Source organism: Gymnogyps californianus, chromosome 1 (assembly GCF_018139145.2).
Source record: "Gymnogyps californianus isolate 813 chromosome 1, ASM1813914v2, whole genome shotgun sequence".
Taxonomy (NCBI): domain Eukaryota; kingdom Metazoa; phylum Chordata; class Aves; order Accipitriformes; family Cathartidae; genus Gymnogyps; species Gymnogyps californianus.
This window is the reverse complement of record NC_059471.1, coordinates 164,982,384-165,007,210: the sequence shown is the minus strand read 5'-3', so window position 1 is coordinate 165,007,210 and position 24,827 is coordinate 164,982,384. Positions and strand designations below refer to the sequence as shown.

Sequence of the window (24,827 nt, the reverse complement as noted above, 5' to 3'; positions counted from 1 at the left end):
TTACTGCATTTGTCTTGCTGTAATATGATACGATTTTTCCTCTTGTTTCTTATACAGTGCACAACAGAGGGGCTGTATGGGATATTTCCTTCCAGCAATACACTTTAAGTATTTTAAGTATTTGGCCAATTCTTTCTTCTTGCAGATAGAAATAATTTAGGTTTTATTTATTATTGGCAATGCTAGCTCAGCCCCTCTCAAATGCTGAAAACTTGATGGCCCTGATTTTGCAGCAATAGGTTCCAGTGTACAGATTAAAATGGAGCATGTTGTAGAGACAGAGACGAGGTAGAGAGAGGAAGCCCACCGACTTGCTTACTGGGCAATCCTAAGAGCTAGGAAATTTAAAGGAGACAAAACTCAGTACCTGTCTTAAGCAGTATATTTTTCATCTCTTCTCCCAAATGTCTGTACAATGCTATACACATTAAGAAAATGCAAACTATGCAGGTATATGACTGTTACGAATAAAATATTACCCAGGTACGTAAGAACACATGAATGGCCATACTGGTTTAGGCCAAGGGGACATCTATCACAGCACCCTGCCTCCAAGGTGACCGTGCATGGATGCCCAGGGGAAAGCAGGAACGGAACAAACATATCCAATACTTTTCCCAAGCACTCTCCTAGATTCTCACTCTTTTCAGCTGAGGAGATTTCCCAAGCCATATGTATCTATTCAAAAACTCCCAGTGGTCTATCTATAAGGTGCCTGTCCACCTGAATCCATGTACAGTTTTTGCATCCATGACATCCTTTAGCAAAGAGTTACACAGACTGACTATTTGTGTACAGGTTTTATGTCGAATGTTTTTGAGTGTAACATGTATTCGGTTTGTTGGTGAAAGGGAGGAATGATTTTCGTGGCTTACCACTCTCCAGTTTCTCTACTATGATCAAGGAATGGTGGCTTCAGCTGCTCAGTGAATAATCTCTCTCCTTGAGAATCTTAGGGAAACTTCCAAATAGAGTGAAGAAGACAAAAAAAAAAGGAAAAAAAAGAAGGGGGGGGACTTAGCTCTTCACAGAGCTCTTTCTGGAAGTAGAGTCTGCCTCACGAAAACAGTATATATTGTTTAAGACAAATGATACTTTATATTCAGGAGAGACTCCCTACTAAACTGGTTTAGAATTTGGGATGGTTCTTCATGTGGTGAGAGAAACTTCATGCGTACATTAGCCGATGTGTATGAACTATTTTTCTGAAAAAAAAGAGCAAGAATAATTTTGATTTCTGCAAGTATCTACTCCCTTGCTGATAGAGTCATAATCCATAACCAAGGTCTTGGGAATGGTTTAAGCAAATCAGATACATTATACTTTCATGTGCCTTCATTGGCAGAAGAACTGGGGCTCCAAAATATACCCCGATATTTTGCAGCATGTTGTCTGTTCTTTGCTTCAGGCAGTAATGGCAGAGAGAACTGCAGCTTGTCTTGTGCCTGGCAGGATTTACTCTTCCCAAAATTTACATCTTAGCTTGCCGTCCTGGTTTTCTTGGGCCTTGTGCTTTTTGAGGGGAGCCTCTCCTTCATTTTCCTTTCTTCCTTTTCTGAATTGCTCTTTGCACTGCGATCATGACCTGAGCCAGAAAGGAGGAAAAAACAAATCCATATCAACTACTACGGAGTTACTACTTACTAAAAAAGTACATGGCTTTGGTTTCCTTCACAAGAAACTGTGGTATTATGGCAGAAACATTTCCTTTACTAAAGGAGAGCCACAGCGTGATTCAAAATCTAGTACTAAAATGTGGAAACTTCAGCCGTAGGCACAGGACCTGCTTTTATTGCTCCAGCGATATGATACTCTATTGACCCCCCTCTGGAAAGGCTAATTCCAACATTTCACAGAATCAGACCATACATCCCTTTGTGGCATGCTGATATATATGAAAAGCAATGAATCGATGGCTAGAGCCTCTCCCACCAGTAACTGCAGAAGGATTGTGCAGGGTCAGTGGCATTATCCTTTGCCATTAGGTTGAGATTTTCCAAGCTCTTTTCCCTGGGCTGTTCACAAAGGGGTTAATGAGCTTCTGGACCTCTAGTGTCTCAGCTGGGAAGCTCCATGACACCAGTTCTGGTGTCTGCCACAGTGTATCAGCTGCTGCTGAACATGTAGGAGTTTTACAGCACTGCTAATATACTGCTACCATCTGTCTTACGTCTTTCAGTACCTTGAGATAGCTACACCAAGAAAGCCACCAAACAGAACTAAATCCTATTCTTTGGTGTATTTCGAATAGAGCAATAACTGAGAAACCTTTTAAATATTGAAATGTCTTCTCTGCAGCCTTGGAGACACTTTTGCTATTGTGTTTCTTCATCTTCTGGGAGACCAGATTAAAGCTTGATGAATGGAAATTTGTGGATAGGATCGTATCATGGCACACACTTCTTCCTGCCTCCTGTGGCACAGATGGCTTTTCATGATTGCCTTTAGTATCATGGGTGAGAGACTCAGAGCTAAAACACATAGAGGTCAGGCCAGAAAATACTTTATCTCCACACAAATTCATGACAAGATATACATAAAGATGACCGCGCAGAATAGAAAATCCTTACAGGTAAAATTCCTGCTACTTTAGTCTGAAGCATTTCCTAAGAATCATATGAGGGAAAAAAAAAGAAAAAAGAAAAAAGAAAAGAAGTGATTTACTGTATTTCAAACTATGAAGAACCACAATGCCATCATACTATCTTAAGGATGCTATTGCCAGTATCATGTAGCCACTATACCACTGTCCCTTCTGAGTCAGCCAGAAGTACCCATCATAGAAGCAGCAGAGGGTTACCTTATCATCACAGAAGTGAAGACAGACACCAAAGACATTTCTTTCCTCTTTTATCAGGGGAAAGCCTAAAATTTTCAAGTTTGTGTAGCAAAGTCTGAGCTGTAAGGTGCAAAGCTGGAGTCCTTGAAATCATTTAGTGTGAACAAATTAATATGTATTATTTCATGAGGTGTTTGTGTCAGGATCCGCTGCAATCCAACTAGCTAGCTAACTCCACTTTGCTCTGTTACCCAACAACAGCCACATGTACGCTTGGCAAGACACAGAACATTTTATGCTATCATCAGTAGGCGGGTACTTAGGAAAGTAATCAACACTGATTGTCAGTGTTACTGCCACAGGGCCTTGCACATCCATAAGAGTGTACAGCCTTCATTGTTCATCACCAAAGCACCAGAACCTAGAAGTGAGGAGAATGCACTAGCAATGAGCTATGCACCAGCACCATGACAATACTGTGATTTTAACATATCCAACCATTCTAAACTAGTAAATGTCTGTTTTGGACTGTCTGTGCCACCTAGCCTGGCTTGGCCTTTATTTTCGCACCTCTGCCCTGTTTCTTGGTAGCTGCATGGCCCTATCTTCTCCCTCCCTCCCTCCCTCCCTCCCAAGGCAGCAGCAATCATCCCTTCCTCCAGAAAAGCACCAGATCAGTGCCTGTGCGCTGGTGAGTCCAGCAAAGCTGGGGAAAGGAGCTTCAGCTACGTGCTGAAGGAGGGGGTCTGGTGCTCCAGATGAGATGGAGCAAAGACAATTCTCTGCTTCTCTAATATCACCTTCCACTGCAGTCTCAACCACGGGATGAGATGGCCAAGGGCAGCTGTCTAGTTTATGAATGAAAAACAATGAAGCACAATGTCAGAGGAGCATAAAAAGGAGGAGAATGGATTTGTAGAGAAATCAGGCTGGGATCATTCTCTCACTCCTGCTTTGTGAAAAATGCTAGAAACCTGTAAAATATAATAGTATCCTACCTGAAATCCTCTCCTACTTGTTTGGCAGAGGCTGTAATTGGCAATTTTACTGTAAAAAGTAGAAAAAAGAAAAATATTTTTCAGTTACAGTAGAGTTACAGTAAGCAGACATCGCTGGACATCAAGCCATTTACTCAGATGACTAGTTGTGAGGATTAAGACTTTCTTCATATTGAGCAAATTCCAAGTCACATGCCCACCTTCCCTTCTTCATCTATTGCCTAATAAAGCCTGTTTTGGGAAAAAGATACTCTAGGTAGCTCCCATTGAAACTGTTCCACTATGCATAGAACTGTAAAGCAGGAAGTGAAGGTGACAAAGGCAACATGATTATTTTGTTTTGGTAAGCACGCAGCTCCGTTGAAAAACATGTTCTCACTCCTAGTGTCTGCTCCAAGGAAAGCAAGTGTTTGACATTCAAATGACACTGGACTAGAGTCATAACAGACACCTCCAGAGCACGGGTACTATGTCGAGCCCCACTGGACAAGCAACATGGGTGGGAGTGGGAGAGAAGAAGAGCTGGTGCCACCCGACTGATCTTGACAGGTGGTACGTGTTCATGAGCTGCTCAGCTGCTAGCGCTCATTGCAGGGTGGCTGGCTGTGTAAGAACAAGGTGCCCTGGGGTATGAGCAGCCCCAGCACCTAGGGAAGCTAGAAGTTAAGTAGTGTGGCAGCCTCCAGAGTGGTGGTGCCACGGCATTCAGGTAGCAGCTGAACAGGGGTCCAGTGCAGGTGAGATGAAAGTACCTGAGTGACAGCAACCTTTGGGCTAGAAATTGTTTCCTCTCAGGTACATATATAGCACCTGCCTTCACTACACACCCTGCTGATAAGACATCTCTGGAAGAGCAGCAGGAGGGAGAAAAAGAGAATATAAAGTATTTTATAGGCTGTGGGATAGTACTCCAGTCTGGATCTAAAAAACACAGTAACAAAATATTAAGAGCCAGGATTTGTTTGGGTTTTTTTTTTTCCTTCCTCTAAGCAACGTCAATTCCAGGAAAGCCTAGAAGAACGTGATCTGTTACATTTTTACCCTTGGGTATGGTACACAATAGCTAGGAACGAACAGCTGCAGCTGGGGAAGACAGTGCTTTAAAGTTACGCAAGATTGCAAAAACATTTAAAAATGCATTCTTTATTAATCTCCTCTTTGGCAGGCAAGCCCTCATCCGTCACAACACTGTACTGTACTTAAACTGTACTTAACTGGACTGCCTGTCCCACAGAAGCCAATTACAGCTGTAATGATTTGTGCCCAGACTTAAGAGGCTGGCAGAGGGGGAGTCACTTTTAACTTCATCTCTCCCTCCATACTGCAGGCGGCTCATGTATCTTCTTTCTCAAGACATGGATCTCCAGCATGTCGGCTGGTGTGACAGACATGGCCCCAGCACTGACGGCCGGTGAAGACCACATCTCCTCAAGTGGCAAAATCACTGCTGCAGCCCAAGCCCCTGGCCTCTCTCTCAGCATGACCTGACCTGGCAGATGCATCTTACCAGCCGGCCATGGACCAGGTTAGCTGCAGCTGGCTTTAGTGCTGCACTGCAAATACCTCACCTGCAGGGTATGGTGAGGCAGGAAACTACTGGGTAAGGTCCATGATCAATGGGTGAGATGAAGCAGGTCTGACAGTGTATGGGGAGGCATGTCCCTTGGACACAAATAATATTTACAACATTTTGAAGCTACTTTTATTCTAAGTGAAGAGGTGCTTTATACAGTTGATACTGAATTTTATTAATAATATTTAACCCACCTGGCCAAAATAAGGTAGGGAGGGCAAAACACAGGGAAACCTTCCAGTTATATTTACATAGGTTTAAAAAATACATTAAGAACACAGGATCCCCTCAGTCAATGAATCCAGTCCTCTCCTGTCACAGGCACACCCTTCCTACAAACCCTTTCACAAACCAAATATTCATCTGTTAGTTTTCCAGCTACCATGCCACTTTGGGTTTTTTTTTTTTTTTTCTGGTTAAGTTCTGTTTAAGACAAAAACAAAGTAGTCACAAGGCAGAATAGCTCTGGGTGCATGTCTGAGAAAAACAAGACAGGAATTCAGAACCAAGCACAAAGTCATTACTAAAACATAACACTACAGCATGACACTGTTAGATTTTAGGCACCCAAGGTGTGAAAATCACATGAATAAGGATCGTCCTGAGAATTAATTCCAGTATCCTTAAGGTAGGCAGAGAATAAGTAATACGTTCTCACATTCCTCTGTTTAACTGATCTGTGATAGCTCCCTATGAATCTATAAAACCCACAGATTTACATAAAAACACAGATAATAGGTATTACTATTTTAATATTTCTCATCTGGTCCTCATTGAGGAATTCTAGATCTCTGCTCATGAAAATGACAGCTGAAGTACTGTTCTGTACAATTTGCTGACGTGACATCTGGAAAAGATTTTAAAGCTCTTATTTCAATGAGAAGAATAATTTTTTTTTCTGTTTGTAATTCTCGGAATATTTCATGAGGCTTGTTTAACCATGTAGGAGAGGTCAGAACTAAAGAGAAATGTATTATCAGCTTTGCAAAATTTTGGCAATAATATGAGCTGTAAGAATTTTTAAAAAGTGACACGATGCTGTAATTAACACTGCTCACAGGTGTTTATTGGAATAAATAAAAATAATAACAATGGCTAAAATCAATGAATGCTGACTTATGGCACTGTGAGGTGAGGGCAGGCAGCTTTGTATTCAGGACATTTCTACTTTGCTATTTTCCTCATAGATTAACTTGTTGGTTTTGTATGCTTGATAGCAGGCTGTTTCATGGCTTTGTGGGTTATCTGCGAAGCCACGAAGTTTGACACTAAGCATAAGAAATTCCATTGTTTTTCATTACTCTGTCCACATCAATGTTTCCAATTAAACCCTACCAAAAACTCTACCAAACCCTATCCTTAAACTCACGAATTCAATAAATTCTACGTTCCTGTAAGAAGCCTATTCTGTTTTAATGTCAAAAATCAAAAGTTTATGAAAATCAGGTTTTTAAGGCCTGAAAGAATGACAGATTATCTCATAATTTGTTTCACCTACCATGAAAAATAGGCTAGCAATTTCATTCAGTTTTCTGTGAACCCTTTTGTAGACTGTGTGTTTCACTGAAGCGAGACAGAAAACCCACTACACCTGGAGTTTGCACTAATGCGTGTTCTGACTCCCTGCCAAAACATGCATCTCTTATTTCTAATGCAAATTTCTCTCTTATCAACTGCAGTCACAGCTTCACATGCTTTCTTTTTCATTGACTGAGGCTCTCTCTGCTACTCTGAGCTGCTCTGCTGAAGAATGTCCTTATATTTTAGGAGACAATTTTCATCCCATAAAATCTCATTTCATCATAGCGTGGCTGAACTCTCTTAAGTGTCATGACAAGAGGTTGTTTCTGGTTCTTAAATACTTTCAGAGGTTCTCTTTTGCATTCTTCTTTTTAAAAAAATTCTTTAAAATAATGATGACACCAGAAATGGTCAAACTAATTCAGTATTAGTCTCAGAGAAGTTGTACGAAGAAGTCAAGATAGCTCTTCCTTCCTTCTATTTTCACATAGGCAAGAACTGTATTTGTCCTCGTGGCACAGTATGAAGATAACTCATGTTGAGCTACTTGTTCACTTTGACACCTAATCTTTCCCAGATTTCCCAGTGCTTGCAATGACACAAGTCCTCCAGTTCTGTTTCCTTAGCCTCCACATTTTCTTCTTTCATTATGTCTGTATTGAAACCAAAAAGTTCTGGTTGATCCCAATTTTCCATAGGATTTGGTCTGCCTTGTTGTTTGACTTCAATGAATGTTTTCTCCTCTAGTTTCTCTGGACCAAATGAGCACATTATTACAAGTGCATGTATCCTGCTGCGAATAGGAGCAAATATTTTTTCACCTCTCTGCAATTTGCCTTGGGTTCAGTTTTTCTCCAGTGAGACTGTTCCCAATCAGTAAAGAAGAGTGTAATAATGTGGTGAAGACAGTTTAAACTAAAGAAAAATGAGCTCTTCCAAATGCTGAGACTGAGTGAAATCCCAGCCAAAGAACTCTGTACTCATCTTTTTGGAACATACTCTTTACTGAGGTTTGAGATTATACAAAAAGAATGGCTTACTGGGATTTTAAGAATTAAACAAACATATAATGTTTACCTTTTTTCACTTGGTCAAGTACCTGAAATATCTTATGTTGCGTTTCAATGCCTTGAGTCTGTGAAACAGAACAGAAACATGAACGAATTATTAATATTATTAAGTTCCAAAAGACTGACTCACAAAAAGGTATTATCAGTCAGCCACTTCATGGCTTATTCAAGGAGTGTACACTAGGTTAGCACAGGGGAAGCTTGGTAAGGGTTCAGTAACTAGTGGGAAAAGAGTTAACATGTAAAGGCTGGGCTTTTTCTTGTTTTTCTTTCTTTTCTTTTTTTTCCCAAGCAGAAGGCAAGCTAGGTATTCAGTATTTGGCCTGATTTTCAAAAGCTCAGAAAACTCAGCAACTTGTGTTCACTTTGCAAGCTGTTGGGTGCTCAGCATTATAAAAAATGTTTAAGTTAAATTCCTTTTCATGAAAGTAGGAACATAACATTAGACTACATTATTTTCATCTATGATTTTTAAGTGTTTGTCAACTACAACAAGGCTCACACTGTCTAAATAGTTATGTAGGATGCCAAACAGCAATAATGGAGAAGTGACATTTTTAAAAAAGATTAGGTCTTATACCAACTATCCTGACAATGACCCTTTAGTAAACTTAATCCCATGGTAGTTGCTAGGCCAGCTAACGCTGAGTACCAAATCACACACTCTGAATGGTAGGAAGGGGCATGACACAGCTTTACAAATATTGCCAGCACAAGTATTTCAGAGCTGGGGCTTGGTAATGATCTCAAAGTTAATTAAAAAATTTGTTGTCTGTTTCCCTAGAATGTCCTGTGACCTTTCCCTTTCTCTTCTCTTCACAGCACTCTACTGGACTGGAAAACACAACAGGAAATGTTTTAATGGACTTGGCAAAAATCTTGTTCAATGAAACTGGAAGTGAAACAGATCCAGCTGAGGTAGTGAAGTGTTAGTAGGTTTGGGGACTGAAGAAAAGCTGGTATAATCTCCATCTCCAAGGCATATTCCTTGACAGAAAGATCTAAATGTATCAAATAATATATTAATGAGACATAATTTTACCATTTTTTCCTGCCCCAGACTTCTTGTTTTTGATACTTCATTCATAAATGAAATAGACAATAAAGAGCAATGGGCATTCTAGGTCAGCAGCTTTTGGTGACAAAATTGTTTGTCTAAAGTTATAGTGGTTGAATTAAGTTGTCATGTATCAGTCTGTGGCCAGAAAAACAGCACAACATGTTTCTACTGGGATGAAAAATACTCACATTTTTGCTTTCATGACTTCTGTCCTTAGCAATGCTGTGAAAATGTTCTCCTGATGTTTTTGTTTTTTTCTGCACAGAAAATAGTATGTAACCATTTTGATTCATGAGGGAATATTACACTTATAAAGAAAAAAAAAAAACAGTTGCAAATAAACATGATAATCACAATGCCAGAAGGAACACATGTAAGCAAGCTGCTCAAGATTGAATTCCTTATGCTGTTCTGTGCAGCAAATATTTATGAACCTGGACACAAACATATCATATTGACAAGGGACCTCACTTCCTACTCAATATGGCTTGTTTATTTTTAGTCTGGGAACCTGCACAGCCATGCTTTCTCAGCAGTATTAATTGCCACTGCTCTGTTTTTCCGATGTTGGGGCTTCTGAAAAGAAAGATTGGCATAAAATGCAAAAAGCTTGGGAAGCACTGGTCTACTTATTGAACCATGAAAGCATTAATAAAGCATCCAGCATCATAATGTGTATGTACATAAAAAGAATATTATCCATCAAAATATTAATGTGACTTCTTCTTTCCAAACGACAGTTTGCTTTCTCTAGGCAACAATAACAGTGCTCCTGTTTTACATGAGGGCTATATAGCTTTCTAGGCTGAACATCAGCAAAGTGCCATTGAGGGCTACGTACAGGTCCAGCATGAATTTCCATCAAAAACTCTACTGTACCTGTGATATTCCTTGCTATTCACCTTTTTCAAATGCCTTTAAGAACTTCCACCAAGAACAAAATCAGAAATTTTGGTAAGTCTTTTGATCTAATTACCTTAATTAGTCACTGAAGTAGATCCACATGGGAAAATGCGCATAATCATGAAAAGAACAAAAGAAAACTTCTTGCAGGAATTGTGATGTACTGTTCTTTCAAGCTCATTAATAAACTGTTGTTACTTTCTTTACATGGTAACAGTATCACTGACGTGTTTTGCTCCTAGTATACATCCAGCAAAAGCACTTCAATTGATTGTGTGAAAGATGCATGAATGCAATTCATACATTTTCATTGCATGAAAGATGTCTTTGCCTATGTTTCAGCACAGAAATTACAGAACAGGACCTAGTGAAGCTCCATTTACTAATAGTTTTGTAATGAATACTGGTGTTTATAGGTATTGGCAGGCATAGCCTTACAGATCAGACTTGTAGGTGGCCAAAGCTGTGTTCAGTCCTGAACATGCTCATCCTCTCCTAAGACAGGCATGTGATGGGATGGACTCTGTACCCAGAAGGATCTCTGCTGGAGAAGACTCCTCTTTATTGTTTATTAAATTAGTGACTAATTTCTAAAGTGCAGTCAGTTTTAAAATAGAGACACTTGAGTAATCACCTAAAGCTGTGGTTTCACAGACCGATGAGATCTCCTAAGGGCTTGCTGCTGCTGAAGGAGAAAGTCTCTTTTCCTTTGTCCTTGGTCCTGCCTCCCCCACTCCAAACTCTGCAACTTTGGTCCCTGCTCCTAACTAGTGCTTTCCTCCATCCCTTAAACTGGCTCTGACGCTCAAAAAAATCTTGTGTGAGCTGATTTAACTCATTAACTCAGCAGAAAACCATCTCATTCTTTTTGCTGGGTTTGTTTCCTATCAGATTAGCGTGTTAAACCAGGTCATGGCAGGGACTGAACATCAGAGGCATATAAGTGGAAGGAATACACAGCAGTGAATGTGGCAGGAGGAGACAAGGGAGGACAGAAAGTGGTTGTTAAATGGCTCATCACATCGTGTGAAAAGCCTGTTGGGATGAGGAATATGCTAATCCAATATTTATTACAGATCCTGAAGTAATTAAGCTTTAACAAATGCTCTTGTGTGGATTCTGTATGGCTCTTCTTAAGTGGTTCTAGGAAGGCATTCCTGCCCTTCTTTGTTCTTGGATGTTTCTTTTATGTGTATTACCAAGCAACTCTACCAGTTTTAAAGACTAAACTAAATGGATGAGAAACAATACCCTAACTTTCCGCAGTGGTCTTCTGTGTTTGTCTGGACTTTGGTTATCTAAAGCAGTGTCACACTCCTCCAATTCTTTTTCTGAGTTTGCAAGTCCGCTGAAATCACAATTATCTAACAGGGTTCCACATCGCCCGTGTCATCTGGATAAATCTCATTATACGGCCTTTAATCCCAATCCTGGGATGAATACCAGATGTTTTGCAATAAGCAGTTATGAACGAGAGTTATGTAGCAGCTTGCTCAATCTACAGCTTAGTCACAGACATCAGGCAAACCTGCCTGCCTTGCTTGTATGTACCAATTATAGACCACAAGGATATGGTGCTTATGGACATCAGAAAAAAATGGAATCAATCCCACTGACAGTCATGGTGAGTGTTTCGACACAAACAAGGCTAATTTTAGCAAACAAAGTGGAAAGCCTCAGAGTTTTAGGCAAATTTTTCTCAGGTTGCCAGTCCTCAGAGCTGCCAGCCCCATGTCACACCCCCATGCACAGGCATATTGCCAGCCAGAGGAGAGGAGGTGGGGCAAGAAAGCATGAAGGGCTGAGAAGTACTAAAAGGCCCAAGATACTTGGTATTAACAAGAAAATGCTGCTAACTTTAGAGTCCATTTACCATTTTCATTCTAAAGTTTTCATGATTAATTTTTTTTTAAATCCAGCACTGGGAAATGTGCCCGTGTGGCTTTATCATTCACATATGAATAAACTCAATCCCAAAGGTAGCATTGTAAGAATAAACATGACAGAGGGTACATTAAGGGAAAAAATACCTCAATACTCATCCCTCCCCTGCGTACTTTCACCAACCCTCTGCTACCAGCCCTTGTACCGTGCAAAAGAGATTTTTCATCCAACCCACTACGGTTGACCTTCTGTAACTAATATGGTCCTCGAAATACCATGGCATCAGTGGTGGAAATTCCTGCTTGGCTTTTTAGCGCTGAACAGAATAGGGGAAGAAATTTCAAGCTGTGGATAAATATTAAAAGTCGATACCACCCTCATAGCCCTTCCATCAGAAATTACTACTCCCCAGGTGGGCTGGGTAAGTGGACATTCTGTCTGGACTTCACCTTCCTGAAGTACAAAACGCAGCAGCTTTGCTTAAACTCTGGATGATGGTGGGACTAAGTGGAACTGTTGGACTTTGCACAAACACGTGTTCTCCACATAACTCCTCCAGGGACAAATGCCTCCAGGGAGGGGCAGAGCACATAAAGGGATCCGTGGCAGCTTCCCTCACCACAAGTGCACTCACCAGAGCTTATCTGACTACATCATGTTTCAAACTATCATCTCTCAAACTAGATCTAAAACACCAAATCATGCAATTTGTCAACAAGCCCAGTCATCTGAAATGCATATCTGCATGTTTTGCAAAGTGTTACAGGGGTCACTTCAGTTTTACACACTCTTAGTACACAGTCCTGATACTAGTTTCCCCTTTTACTGTTGTTTATTTACTGTATTTATGTCACAAACAGGAAGCAACAATTTACAGGAACTGTTATTGTTGGCTAAAATTCATCCACAAGCTTTCTAAAAGTAATACACTCACAAAAGTTTGTTTTGCTTATCTACAGGAACATCTTGAGTAATATTATGGTAATCACAGGCACCAAAGAAATAAAACACCAAGTAAACAAGGAGAAAAACCATGTTTCAACCCATTCTTTTCAGCAAAAAAAGTAAATAGAGGTTTCAGGAAAATAAAATGTCTCATTGCCCTCCAGTGAAAGCACTTTGTTAAACTGGGGCTACGTTTGCCTATAAGCTTAGAAGTACGCAATGGGGTAGTCTCATGCTGACAGCACTTAGCACCAGTGTGATGACTTGCCTGCATGCGTGAGAGGAGAACACAACTCCTGAACACTCTGAACTGGGTATCTGCAAAGTATGGCTCACACCAGTGTATATGGGCACGATACTTCTCGTGCTTAAAGCTGGTGCCCTCCTCCTCCTCATCCTGACCCTATGTCTGCTTACTCAGCTGTACTGCAGAACCTGACAGGTAGAAAGCCACCTTCTTTTGGAACAAAAACATCACCTTCTGGACAATCTGGGTTAAGCTATAGGGAAAATTAATACTATTGTTCTGCACTGTTCATTTGGGCTGTATCTCTATAGACTATTGATTTGTTAATTACTATTATGACTGACTTAATCCTAAGGTTCTTCAAAGTGGAGCCTGTTAAACTCTAGTGATTCTTTCCCAGTGGTATTCAGGACAGAGATGTAAACAGACAAGAAAAAGTCATAGCATACCTTGGTACCTAGTTTTAGCTGGTGTGCAACAAGATCACAGGAGTCTGGGCTGTCAGAAGTTTGGCTGCTGTGAAAGATGAGCATTGTTTTGTTTAATTTCCAAATTTGGTGGTTGCAAACAGTATGTTGCAGCATTCATTCCAACCACTAGCAGATGTTTTCTGTAGTAACCCTAGTTGTGGAGATTTCAATGTGTTTTCCACATGCCTGTCTTCCAGATCCACATTTTAATTTTACAGACCTACAGCTAACCTGCAAAAAGTGGGCATCATCATCTTAGAAAAAGCTTGGTTATTGGAAAAGATGTGATCTATCGAGATGGCATCTCCTGCTCCTACCTAGGTTTCCCCCTCCCCTCCTAAATCCTCTCACAGAACATCATCCTCTTTGTTCCCAGCGAGTCTTCTCCTAGTTCTCTGATGATGCATTAAGATCTTGTGTCTCTTTTTATTTCCTTGCAGCTCAGCACCAGTTGTGAAGCTCAGCTCTTGATTTCTATACTCTGGGCACCTAAAGTTTGATGAGATAGATCCAACCTATTAATGTTTCCCCAAAAAAGAAATGTACAAAAGTTTTATTCCCTAATAAATGACCATAGGACCACAGCTGTTCATAACATATAAATGCCCACCGCTCACAAATCACCTGCACAACTGATCTTGCAGTCACTCACAGTCTGCACTGGCACAGGAGGAGCTGATCATGTTTAATAGGTGTATCATTTGGTCAGTGTACAGATTCTTGCACTGCTATCAATTACCCTGAACTTAACCCCTGTGGCTAAATGGAATCAGATTAGCATCTTACATGGTTAATGAAATCAGGTTTACACAAAACCAAAACAATATACCTTACATTGTGGCTAGATTGCTCTGCAAAATGTAAGGCTGAAAAAAAGCATATCGATTTAAGTGATGCAATAGACCAAGTACCAACGCAGTTTCATTTCTCCTCAGGAAGGCCACCTGGGGTAGATACAGAGCTCTACTTCCAATGGACTGGCTATTAAAATTTGGAAATAAGATTTGTATGCAATCTTTTAAGGAGTGTTAAATTAAGGACAGTGACAATTAAAAGTCTAATTTTAGTAACATTTCTAACATTTACTCTGGCACTCTTTATGAGGTGCAGAGAACATAATAAATTGTGGCATATCTGAATAGTTCTAAGTTACCTGGAATCCCAGTCTAACACATCAGAATTCAGGACCTCGGAGTTCACACTGGCTTGCCGTCTCACTACTTTCTCATGTTCCTTCAGGCACAGATAATAATAAGAAACACCACAAATTTAGTTTACTGCTTAAAGAAAGCCATTATCAAATTTATTATTGCTATAACCCTATAGACTTATGTTTTGTCAGAGCAGGATGAACTGAGGCAGGAGAAAAGGCCCAGGGGGAACTTTCCTTACCTCCTTGTTATGAACACAGTAGTTGAAGAGAGCATCACAGAAATGCTGTCCTATTGACTCCAAGTCTTTCATATCGAAATGGGTGCTTCGTCTGCAGCCTGCAGCATCAATAGGAGCAAGACAGAAATGAAAACGTCAGTCATCCTGCTGACTGCTGTGATATTTCTGGATCAATATCTGTGATATTTCAGGATGGTGGCTGACTGCAAACTCACATATCTTTCACTGACAGATGCTAGACAGGTCTATGACTCCTGGAGTTTTATACAGATGATATTACAGATCATTATTCTGCCTGCATGAACAAATCTATCCACTCAGAGAGGATTAACTATATTGCACAGTTAACTGATTCCCTATTACAAAATTTCCTAAAAATACAACTGGCTTTAGTTACTTCTTTTTAGTTTGCCATCCACTAGTGTTGTTGTTTCATGATACTTATGCAATAATACTAGCGGTGGCCTGAAAGGTTTCCAGGTGAATGCCCTAGTTTTAGTGTTTTTTTCCAGCTCTTGTCTTAAATCATCATTCACTTCTACCCAATAAGACAGAACACCAACAAGGGGATGGTAGCTCAAGCTACCGTTTTCCATGAAAAACCGAAAGTAAAGGTCTTGTTTGATGATTCCTACTAAATAGCTACAGAGAATTGTCTCACCCAAGTTAGAGCCACAGATAGACGCTTCCAAAGTGTAGCTGTTGTTGATGCCCATCTTCCACATTACCACTCGACCTGTGCCTTCTTTGCTCTTTCGTACTCTGAAATGGCAGTCTGGGAATGAGAACTTAAAAGACAGGTACAGCATTAGCCTTTGAAGTAAACAGAAAGGTGCAATAATTTCATTTTAACCCTGCAAGTTTTTTTAAATCTTATCTACCAGGTAAACAATTGTGAGTTTTCACTCTACTTGAATATTGCACAACATAGCTCAGAGTATACTGTTATTACTGGTATAATGCAGATGTAGGTGAAATAACAGCCCTTTGATTAGAAGTTTATTTTACTTTAAGGATTTCTGAGACATCTGCAAATCATTTTTTATGTGGCTGTACTTATTGTTTCTAAACGATCCTATATAGACAGCTGACCAGCTGAGTTACCACAAATCCTGTTATATACCAACATGCATATTTACTAAAAAGTTGGAATAGCTCTTCTCGCATGAGTTAACAGACCAACGGTTTGACGCAACCTATCTGGAGCTCACAACCACCTCATTATTGATGTTTGAAGAAAACAGTATTAGCTGCAAGTATGCAATGACATCTAGTAGGTTAGTTTGTGTGTTGTTTTATTCCTGAGCCTTTGCAACCTTTCTGGTTCAAAAGAAGCTTACTGCAGTCAGAATTTGCTGGAAAATGACATATTTTAAAAGCCGTCATTTCCTACTGAACTTTTTTTCTTCCCTAATTGAAATATCTTACACACACACAGTGATTTGACACAATTTTCAACAGAAGTTTTCAAAAAGATTCAATCTGGAGAAACATTTTTCTTCTTTAGTTTCTTATTTGCTTACTTGTTTGTTTTTAATTCTACAATATATTTTAAAGGTGCATTTAATATATGAGTACACAATATTTAATGTTAGTTTTTGACATTGTTAAAACAATGTTACTTTGATATTCTGGTTTTTTTCATTCTTTTAAAAAAATCTTTAAAGAATGCTAACTTTATGTCCCAATTCAGCACGATACATTTTGGAGTGCTGGAATTTCAAAGGAGTTAAAATTTCATGTTCCTACCATTTCTAGTTTTAGCCAATTGAAGATTATTTTACTGGGTGAAGTGCAGTCTTTTAGTAAATGTGATACGTTAACAAAAAATTAGAGATCCCAGGTGGCGCTTGAATTTTTAGGTGAGTAAGTTTCTAGCCAGACATTTGCTTACCTTATCTGGGCAGCTCTTGCTCAGCAAGAGTGGGAAGACACGTGGATGCAGGCATGGAGCTTTTGCTTGCTGCTTTCTCCAACAACCATACATGAAGACATTTTGTTTCCTGTTGTGACCATGGATGTCACAATACAGAAAAACACCATGTTCCTCCATCACTCTGTAATACAGGATGACATAGAATACTTTATTAAAAGTGGTTTTTTTCCTCCACCTCAGAAACTAGTCTGAGCTAATACGTTACACTGAAGCTCATGTGTAACCTGAAGAGCAAGAAATCAATACAAGTTTCATATTCTGAGCTCTAAGTTAAACATTTAGTGTGCTAGATTAGAGCCAAACTGCTCAGTTCCCTCCAGAATAAAACACTTGTCACTGCACAGAAATAAGATATGAGTGTATCAGCCCTTGTCCACGTGTTTGTTCTAACTCTCAGGCTCAGTTATATATATCCAGCTCTGTAGATGTGCACATGAGCATGTTGTACAGCTGAAACTCACTATTCTTATCTGCTGCTCTTTCACTATTGTACATGTGTTGAATAATACATGCTGTACAATTATGAGACTGAAGCATAAACGGCAGTGAATATTCTTTCCTTTATCAAACTGGAGACATCAATGTTTATGATGTGCCAAGATTCTGCAATGTATTATTGGTTAACTAACTTTTTAAAGAAAATTTGCAGGCAGACACATTGGGGTTTAGCAACCCACCCCCCCAATGCCCAATTCATGTTGAAGGAGAGCTCTACAGGAAAGATGTGATGGCACCACAGCTTGTCACCTGGGGCTTTACTCTGAGCAGGAGTTGGATACCCATGGTGGAACTAAGAAGGAAGCAGTAATAAACGTATCTGTCTCAGCTGACAGTAGCGGAATATGAGGCTGAAGGTCAGTAGCACTTCAGCAGACATAACTCATATTAATTACAGGGCACTCACAAGTGCAGGCTGTCTCCATATAGTAAGACAGAGAGAGGAATTCTCACGGAAAAGAAGGAGAGGCGCAGTGCTCATCCCCTGTAAGCGAGGGATCTACATGCCAAAACATTCATTTGAAAGAACACAGATCTTATTTAAAACAGGCTGTAACTCGATGAAAAACATTAAATGCACTAATTCTGACACTGGCTTTCTGCACAAGAGTCTTGTTTATATTAATTTGTTACAGAAGGTAAGCCAGAGGGATTTAGTTTACTAGTTGAAGGTTTAGTTTAATACCCAAAGGTTTAGTTTTATATCCAGAGTAGCAATGTCTCTGTGACTGGAAGTCTGCATAAGAAATCAAACGTATTTGTAGCAAAACATACAGCAAACTTGGCAATCTTTGCTGTCAAATGGACATCTGGGATCTATTCTGAACCTAACTTCATTCTGGGACATGGTTGTATGCCAGAAAAGAAGAAAATGAAGATATAAGGAATTTGATAAGTAGATTTTGGCAGAGGATAGTGGGGAGAAATATGCTGAAAATGTTTTGATGAAAACTCTTTTACTTTGGAAATATAATTTATTACTAGGAATGGAGAAAGTTAATTAAAGGAAAATCTGCACAATACTGAAGAAAAAAATAACCCACTCTGAAATGCAACTGAACGTAAACAAAACAGTCAGAAAGGCTTGGGTACAGGGCAAAGATGTAAACAATACCAAAACAGTAAGGGACATAGAGGAGTCACACTAACAAAGAGATAGTGGAAAGGAAAATCATCTATTCTAAAGGGAAAGAAAATGAGGGTACCTTTTGATCATGTTTCGGGTATACCAGATGGAAGGATAAAATTTCTTCAAGTTAGATCTGTATTTCCGGTTCAAGTCCTGACCAGTTAAAGAGCAGCGGTGATTTCCCACAATCACACCATCTGGATTCAACATGGGTACCACTTTGAAGACAAACTTGTCCCGCAGGAATTGAGCTTTGCCTGAATCACCAAGAATGTAATCCAGAAAGCCCTTCATTATCCAGGAACTGTTAGTTTCTCCAGGATGCACCCTCGCAGTTAGTATCACAGCCTTCCTCTCGGAGCCCTTGCCACTTTTGGCGGGGTTGGTGATAGTTAAAACATACACTGTGTTTCCCGCCAGTGAATGGCACAAGATGTGAATCTTGCAGAATTTGGACTTCACTGGATCTTTAGAGATGGCCACCAGGTATTCCTGCAGGTTGGAGTAGGTGTAAGGATAGCAGTGGGCAAAGTAGCAGGTGTCTTGGTCATGAGGGAACTGGAATGTCCAAGTGAGTGAGAAATATTGACGTCCACCTTGGCCCACATTGTTTTTGTAATACTTGATTTCCTTTCCAGTCCTTCGCCAGCCAACCTTGTATTTCTTAGCATCGGCTTCTGAGTACAACAGTGGCCGCAAGCCACGTTTATATAGGCTGTTACGCTTGGTAAAGTTGACAATAGTGAACCGATATGGCATCCCTGCCTGTGTATTGCTTACTTGGAAGTAGTACCACTGCGTGTGTCTGCTTGTGTAAAGGTCGGTGCGCAGGGTCAGCTGGTACTCAAATTCATTGCTGGTAGGCAGAAAGAAGACAAACAGTTGTGATGCTGGTTAGCACTGTAGTATGATGCAGTGTCAAATAATGCAGACTGTAATGAAAAAGCACCCCGCAGTGAATCAGGTGCAAATCCAATTTACATTGTCATAAATCAAAGTCTATGCAGCTGCCAGGAAAAGATGCCTAATCGCAGCGAGCATGTCAATAATGCAACTGCTGTCTTCATTAGGACTTTTAATAGTAACTAGGACTTCTGAAAATGTTCTCCACACTATGCTTTAAAAGGAGGTGCTTAAGAAAAGGTGTTGAATTTGTGTGGGTGATTATCATCTATAGAAAACATTCAGTGCTATGGAATGGCTATCAGACTATTTCAAGTGAAGGCTACCTGAAACTACTTTTGAAGCTTATTCAACTAATGTAAAACAAGTTACAAACCCAGAGTAACACATCCTGCTCAGAAACTGTTAGCAGGCTGCTGATAATAACAACTCTGATAATAACTCCATCTTAACAAAAGAAAAAAGTTAGAAACTTACACTTTGACCACCTTCTGCAAATTTCCACTCTCAAACCGTGCTTCGAAGATCAGTGTGTTGTCCCCTTGCTGATGGAGGATCTGCTTCAGGGGGCAGAGACCTCTCACTTGGGAACAGACAAAGCAGGAGTCTTTGTTAGGTAGGGGAAGGAGCAGAACAGAAGTCTTTCATTTCGGTCTGAGTCATTTTAGGGAACACCTGCATCCTTCTGAAAATTCCTTCTAGAAATAGACAACTGCATGGAGCTGAACTTCAAAGCATATCTTAGGTAAGTGTAAAAGAAATTATACGAAGATTTTGTTGCCCATTCCCACTTAACCTTATGGATTTCAGCCAGCCTAAGATCTGACTCTGTCTTCGAGGTGCCTGTGTCTCTCTGCACGAGCAAAGGGCAATTCATACTCTGCACTTAGGCAAAGCAACTGAGTTAGGTGGAAACACTCTAGGACTCAGGTCCCCCAGGTCTTTTCATCAGTCAACTTCTCTGCTCAGAAATCATATATAGCTGACAACTGTTGCCATCAGTTTGTTTTTAAATCTCTGTATTCAATTATTCTAGTCTAGAAGTAAAGAAGATGACGCCCAGACCCAGCAGCAATCACTTTTATATTGCAAGTGATGTTTTCACATCACTTCTAGTGTGCAGTTTGAGCCCATAGCTCCTTTTGCTCTGTTCTGCTATCTTGTTCACTGTTCCTCAGATGAGACACTCACAGAGGCATAACAACTTCTTACTACAATCTTCATTACCATAGTTCATTACAAAACAGAACTTCTAGATTTGCCATCAGCAAGAATTTACTTTTCTGGTTGGAAAGTTGTTTAGATTCCAGAAAGCTTTTGCCACCAAGGTGTGGAAAACCGGCGTAATCAAAACTTCCTGTCATCCCCAAACTGTACCCACAAAACGGAGAGAGAGGATGTGTCTCTTCTGCCGAAAGCCGGGAGCCCAGGGATCCTGGTGCAGAGTCAGCGTAGCTGTGCTGGCGACTCTGGCTGACCCTGGCAGCACGAGCTGCACTCTGATGCTTGGGTTAAGGCCAGCTCAAGGAAAAGGAGGACAGGTGAAAACTGCAGGTATGCCAGGCTGGCACTACATACTGTGAGACTGTGGGTTTCACACTGCAAATATTGAACCGGCTGCCTTATCTGGCTGAAGTGAAATTCCCTGTTACATAACTTTCTAACCGGCAAAACGAAGGATTTGTACTGGTAGCCGGACACTGATTGCCAAGCTGTTGTACTCCCAGCTCCTGTACTCTTGCTTCTCTCTATCTCCTTACTGCAGGATCCCCTTGAGGAGAAACTGCTGCCTTACCATGCTGTCAAATAAGGGGGACTGACCCTGTACCATACAGCAGGGTTAAAGTGCACAGCAGCCCCCGTTCAGATCAGAGTTGTGTCTGCCCTTGCTTGACTGGGGCTGTGCTAGATATTCATCCTGCAGCAGTCTGTCTGTCTTATTCTCTCCTGTAGTGTTATTAAAGCTCTGACAGTACTACTCAGGGAAGTTATGTAAAGCCAAGATTCCTAGTAGTAATTTTTTCATTCCTTGAATCACTGTTGCCATATGCAAAAGATGCCACATTCAGTGTATTGTTCTTCATGACTGAAGTTACTACAGACCCACAGGGGTTTTCATTAGAGAAGGACTGTTAGCTTTGCTGGCTGGGATACCCACTTGAATAGTTACTTTCTATTAGGTGAAATTTCATTCACAGTTTCTCTACCCTTCCCTTCCTCTTCATGCTCTTCCTTAACCTTAAGGAAGAAAAATGTTTCAGCAGTTAATCCAGTAAAACTGTTTCTGGAAACATCTGTATTAGTCAAATGCTATAGAATGAAATGCATGCATAAAATCTGAGATCTCTATCATGATATTTTAATTTTTCTGCATGGGAGTCACCATTGGATTGTATTTTTCTTTCCCAAATCAGATGTTAGGAGGGTCTGTAGGAACTCAGCAGCAGGTAGTTCCCAGACAGGCAGTAACTCCCAGCTCCTGCTGAATTCAAATTCAGATTGCGTGGGAATCAGGAGAGTGCTTCTGCTGTCTCCCGTAGGATGCGATAGCTCATTACATGCCAGTCTGAGGCACTCAGGTCATAAATCTGCATAATGCAGATGCCAGTCCTACCCTATAGAGCTTCTATGTGAGGAGGATTTTAGGGTTTTAAAAATTATATTTATTGCTATATAACTCAGATGGCAAAGCTAGCAAGCTGGAGGTTTCTGTCCCAGGAACAGAAAGAAGATGAACTCCATGGGGCTCCAAAGTTCTCCTCCTCCTCCCACCTGCTCCTGTCCCCCAACTGGCCACAGTGCCCAGCAGCCCAGTACGCACAAGCAGTCTACTCCCCCTGGTGCAAGCAGGGAAGGGGAAGTAAAGGCTCCAGGGCTCTGAAGTTCTCTGTGGGTCCTGCTACCAGCCAAACCCAAGGCTAGGGGGCAAAGTGGCACACTCAAGGCAGTGAACGTACAATTACCATCACTTAAAAACTCAACCTATTGTCAACAAATACTGACTATTACTATCCATACGTTTAGATACAGCATCTTCACAGTGATAGCAAGCACTCATATTCTGCTGCAGCTTGATGTTTGCTAGCCCAGGAATTGCTAACTGCCTGTAACTGCCTGCACAACGTCATTCCTCAGGAGCAGGAGGGAGAACTGGCCATACTTAAAGGCAGCAGTTTTCACCTCCTTGGTTGGGAAGTTTCATTAACGAAGTCTGAGAACCATGACACCAAAATACACACTTTGCTGGAGAATTGTACAGGCTGAAATAAGAACCACTTCCAGTTGCCTGTGCACGAAGTTCAAGTCAGTAATAAAGGACATGGAAAGTTGCATTTTTAAAAAACAGCAACTAAAGGACCATAACAGAAATCACTGCCCTTGTTTTCAAAAAGGCAGGGAGCTGGGATTCAGAGTGTTCCTCCACATCTTATCCATTGCAATAAATTAGCAGGTTCAGTTGCAGAGGACAGAGGTTCCTTCCTAGTCACACAGCAGTTACCAGTTTTCTTGGCCACCAAATGTAGCAACCTACTAGTGACAGGTAATCCACCCATACTGCAGAAGTAGCTGATTTCTAAATAAACATGACATCAAAGAATACCAGTGCTTTTCAGTGTATTGCAAGCTTTTACCGTGTTGACCTCAAGAAGGATGCCAGCTCCCTTTCACTTTTGTGCTTCTGAAAATTTTGTGGCCACATCCAGTTATCCTAGGATTGCAAAACTATTATAATCCTTTCTTATCTATGTAGAAGTAGTCCAGGACCAAAATCAACAACTGCTGGAAGTTCCAAGTTCAGCCAAGGCAACTGGATCAACTTAGCAAACACAGGAAAGAATAAATAACTCATAATCGACTGGTGATGGTGGAATAAGGCAACTAACTCCCTTCAATTCTGTCCAATTAATCCTTACCAGACTTAGGAGCCTGTAATCAAGCACTGATTCAATCTGGCCAGATTTTGTTTATAAGTCTTGGCAAAACCACTATAGCAAACAGGATAATAAAATATTCTCCCAACACAGACTTTAGTGTTGATCTCGCAGTTACACAGCTCTCATCTTTTTCACTTTCTCTTTTGGCTGTTATCTTTCTCCACTCATATTTTCACAACAAACTCATTTTAGGCTGGTTCATACTGTTATTCACTGAGAACAATGGCTTGAGCTGAGCTGGACTTCTGAGATAATATGAGCAGAACTTATGGATAATGAGACAGCTGTGTAACTATGTAACTAATTTCCTTCCCTATCTATAGGAAAATAATTTATTCCCAAGTGCTTTAAAATAACAATAGAAAATCATATTAATTTCATCAGGCTTTGAATTGGGTTCATAAAGGAGATCAAAGCAGGTGCTTCATCTACCTACAGCTGACAGCAAGATTTCTCAAGGTGTTCCCACCTCCTTCTCCTAGATAAATCACAGTGCCTTTGTCAGGAGTTTGGTATGGTGGAGTCATCTCCAAACCTGTTGTAGTGTACAATGGCTCAGGGGTAGTGGGTATCCAATCTGAAAAAGAAGAGACACACAGAAGGAGTACAAGCAGGAAGATTGTATTAGAGTCTTTATAATATGAAGGACACATTGAAAAGCGGTTCATCCTATTTATACCAGTTGCACATAAACAAATAGGGAAGGTCCCTTTTGAACCTCATTTTTTGGATCTGTAAACAAATCTTCACTATAACTTTAAATACATATCAATCTGTGCATGGACTAACTTTTGCTGTGCAAACTTACCTCTGTTCTCTGTACAGCTTGCTTACCATCAGTGAGGATGACAATGATGAACATTAGACAGCATTGGTACCATTAGGAAAAGAGATGCTCCAACTACAGAGTGAAGTCATTGATTGCTGACCACACAGAAGCTGCATGGCTATAACGCAGTGTCTCCATGTAACTCGCATGACATCTGCCTGGCCTGTCAAAGATCTGTTGAACACTGATTCATTCTGACAGCAGGCCTTTCCTTATCGTAATACACATAACAGTCCAATCTGATTCCATTCAAGATACTGGGATCTATTTTCAAAGGTAACAGAATAAGGACATAGATGTCTCAGTCCCACCTCTGTGCATTTCCAATTTCTACTGATTACTTCCAAATTGCAATTGGTTATATCTATAAAGCATAGGGACTGCTCAAGTCTTCACCATCTTGAAACAGGTTTGCAGTATGACTTTTGTACAGACTGCATAAAAGCAGTTATTAGCTGACATTCGTATTTAACCATATAGCCCTGAAATACAGTACTGACATTGCTAGTAACAGGACATGAGATTTGTAGTAAATTTGTAAGACCTCAGGACTAAGGCTTGTCAGGTTTGCTCTGTCTGAACTTTTCTTTATCTGCCTGCAGCTTTGTTTCACTTAATTTAGCTGTGACAGTAGTTTCTCTAATTGACCAGGTATATATGGCTAATTGTTTTATTTTTGTTTATCTTTGTGTGGTACAACCATAGGCTTATACAGACAGCAGTAACAAGGAGTTGTTCTGTGTAGAAATGTAGAC

The 24,827-nt window shown here is 40.4% G+C and overlaps 1 protein-coding gene across 1 annotated transcript; it reads right to left on the bottom strand.

The window, feature by feature from the left end:
• Nucleotides 1–1,089: 1,089 nt before the first annotated feature.
• Nucleotides 1,090–23,794, bottom strand: AGBL3 (AGBL carboxypeptidase 3). Its single transcript, XM_050892703.1, has 13 exons — nucleotides 23,713–23,794; nucleotides 19,786–19,891; nucleotides 18,482–19,261; nucleotides 16,737–16,899; nucleotides 15,504–15,630; nucleotides 14,843–14,940; nucleotides 14,604–14,683; nucleotides 13,430–13,496; nucleotides 9,190–9,258; nucleotides 7,949–8,006; nucleotides 3,778–3,826; nucleotides 2,269–2,471; nucleotides 1,090–1,585 (listed from the first exon to the last, which is right to left on the bottom strand). Exons 1-13 carry the CDS (start codon nucleotides 23,768–23,770, stop codon nucleotides 1,479–1,481), a joined length of 1,965 nt encoding a protein of 654 aa, XP_050748660.1. The 5' UTR covers nucleotides 23,771–23,794; the 3' UTR covers nucleotides 1,090–1,478.
• Between the last annotated feature and the right edge of the window lie 1,033 nt (nucleotides 23,795–24,827).

Bases quoted from the DNA above. Each gene is read 5' to 3' on its own strand.
- AGBL3 (XM_050892703.1), bottom strand. From the start codon at position 23,770: ATGACTCCACCATACCAAACTCCTGACAAAGGCACTGTGATTTATCTA. The intron at 15,631-16,736 runs GTAAGCAAATGT...CTGTCTTTTAAG, and splicing joins GCAAGAGCTGCCCAGATAAG to TTCTCATTCCCAGACTGCCA. The intron at 1,586-2,268 runs GTTTCTCAGTTA...TTTCTGGCTCAG, and splicing joins GACATTTCAATATTTAAAAG to GTCATGATCGCAGTGCAAAG.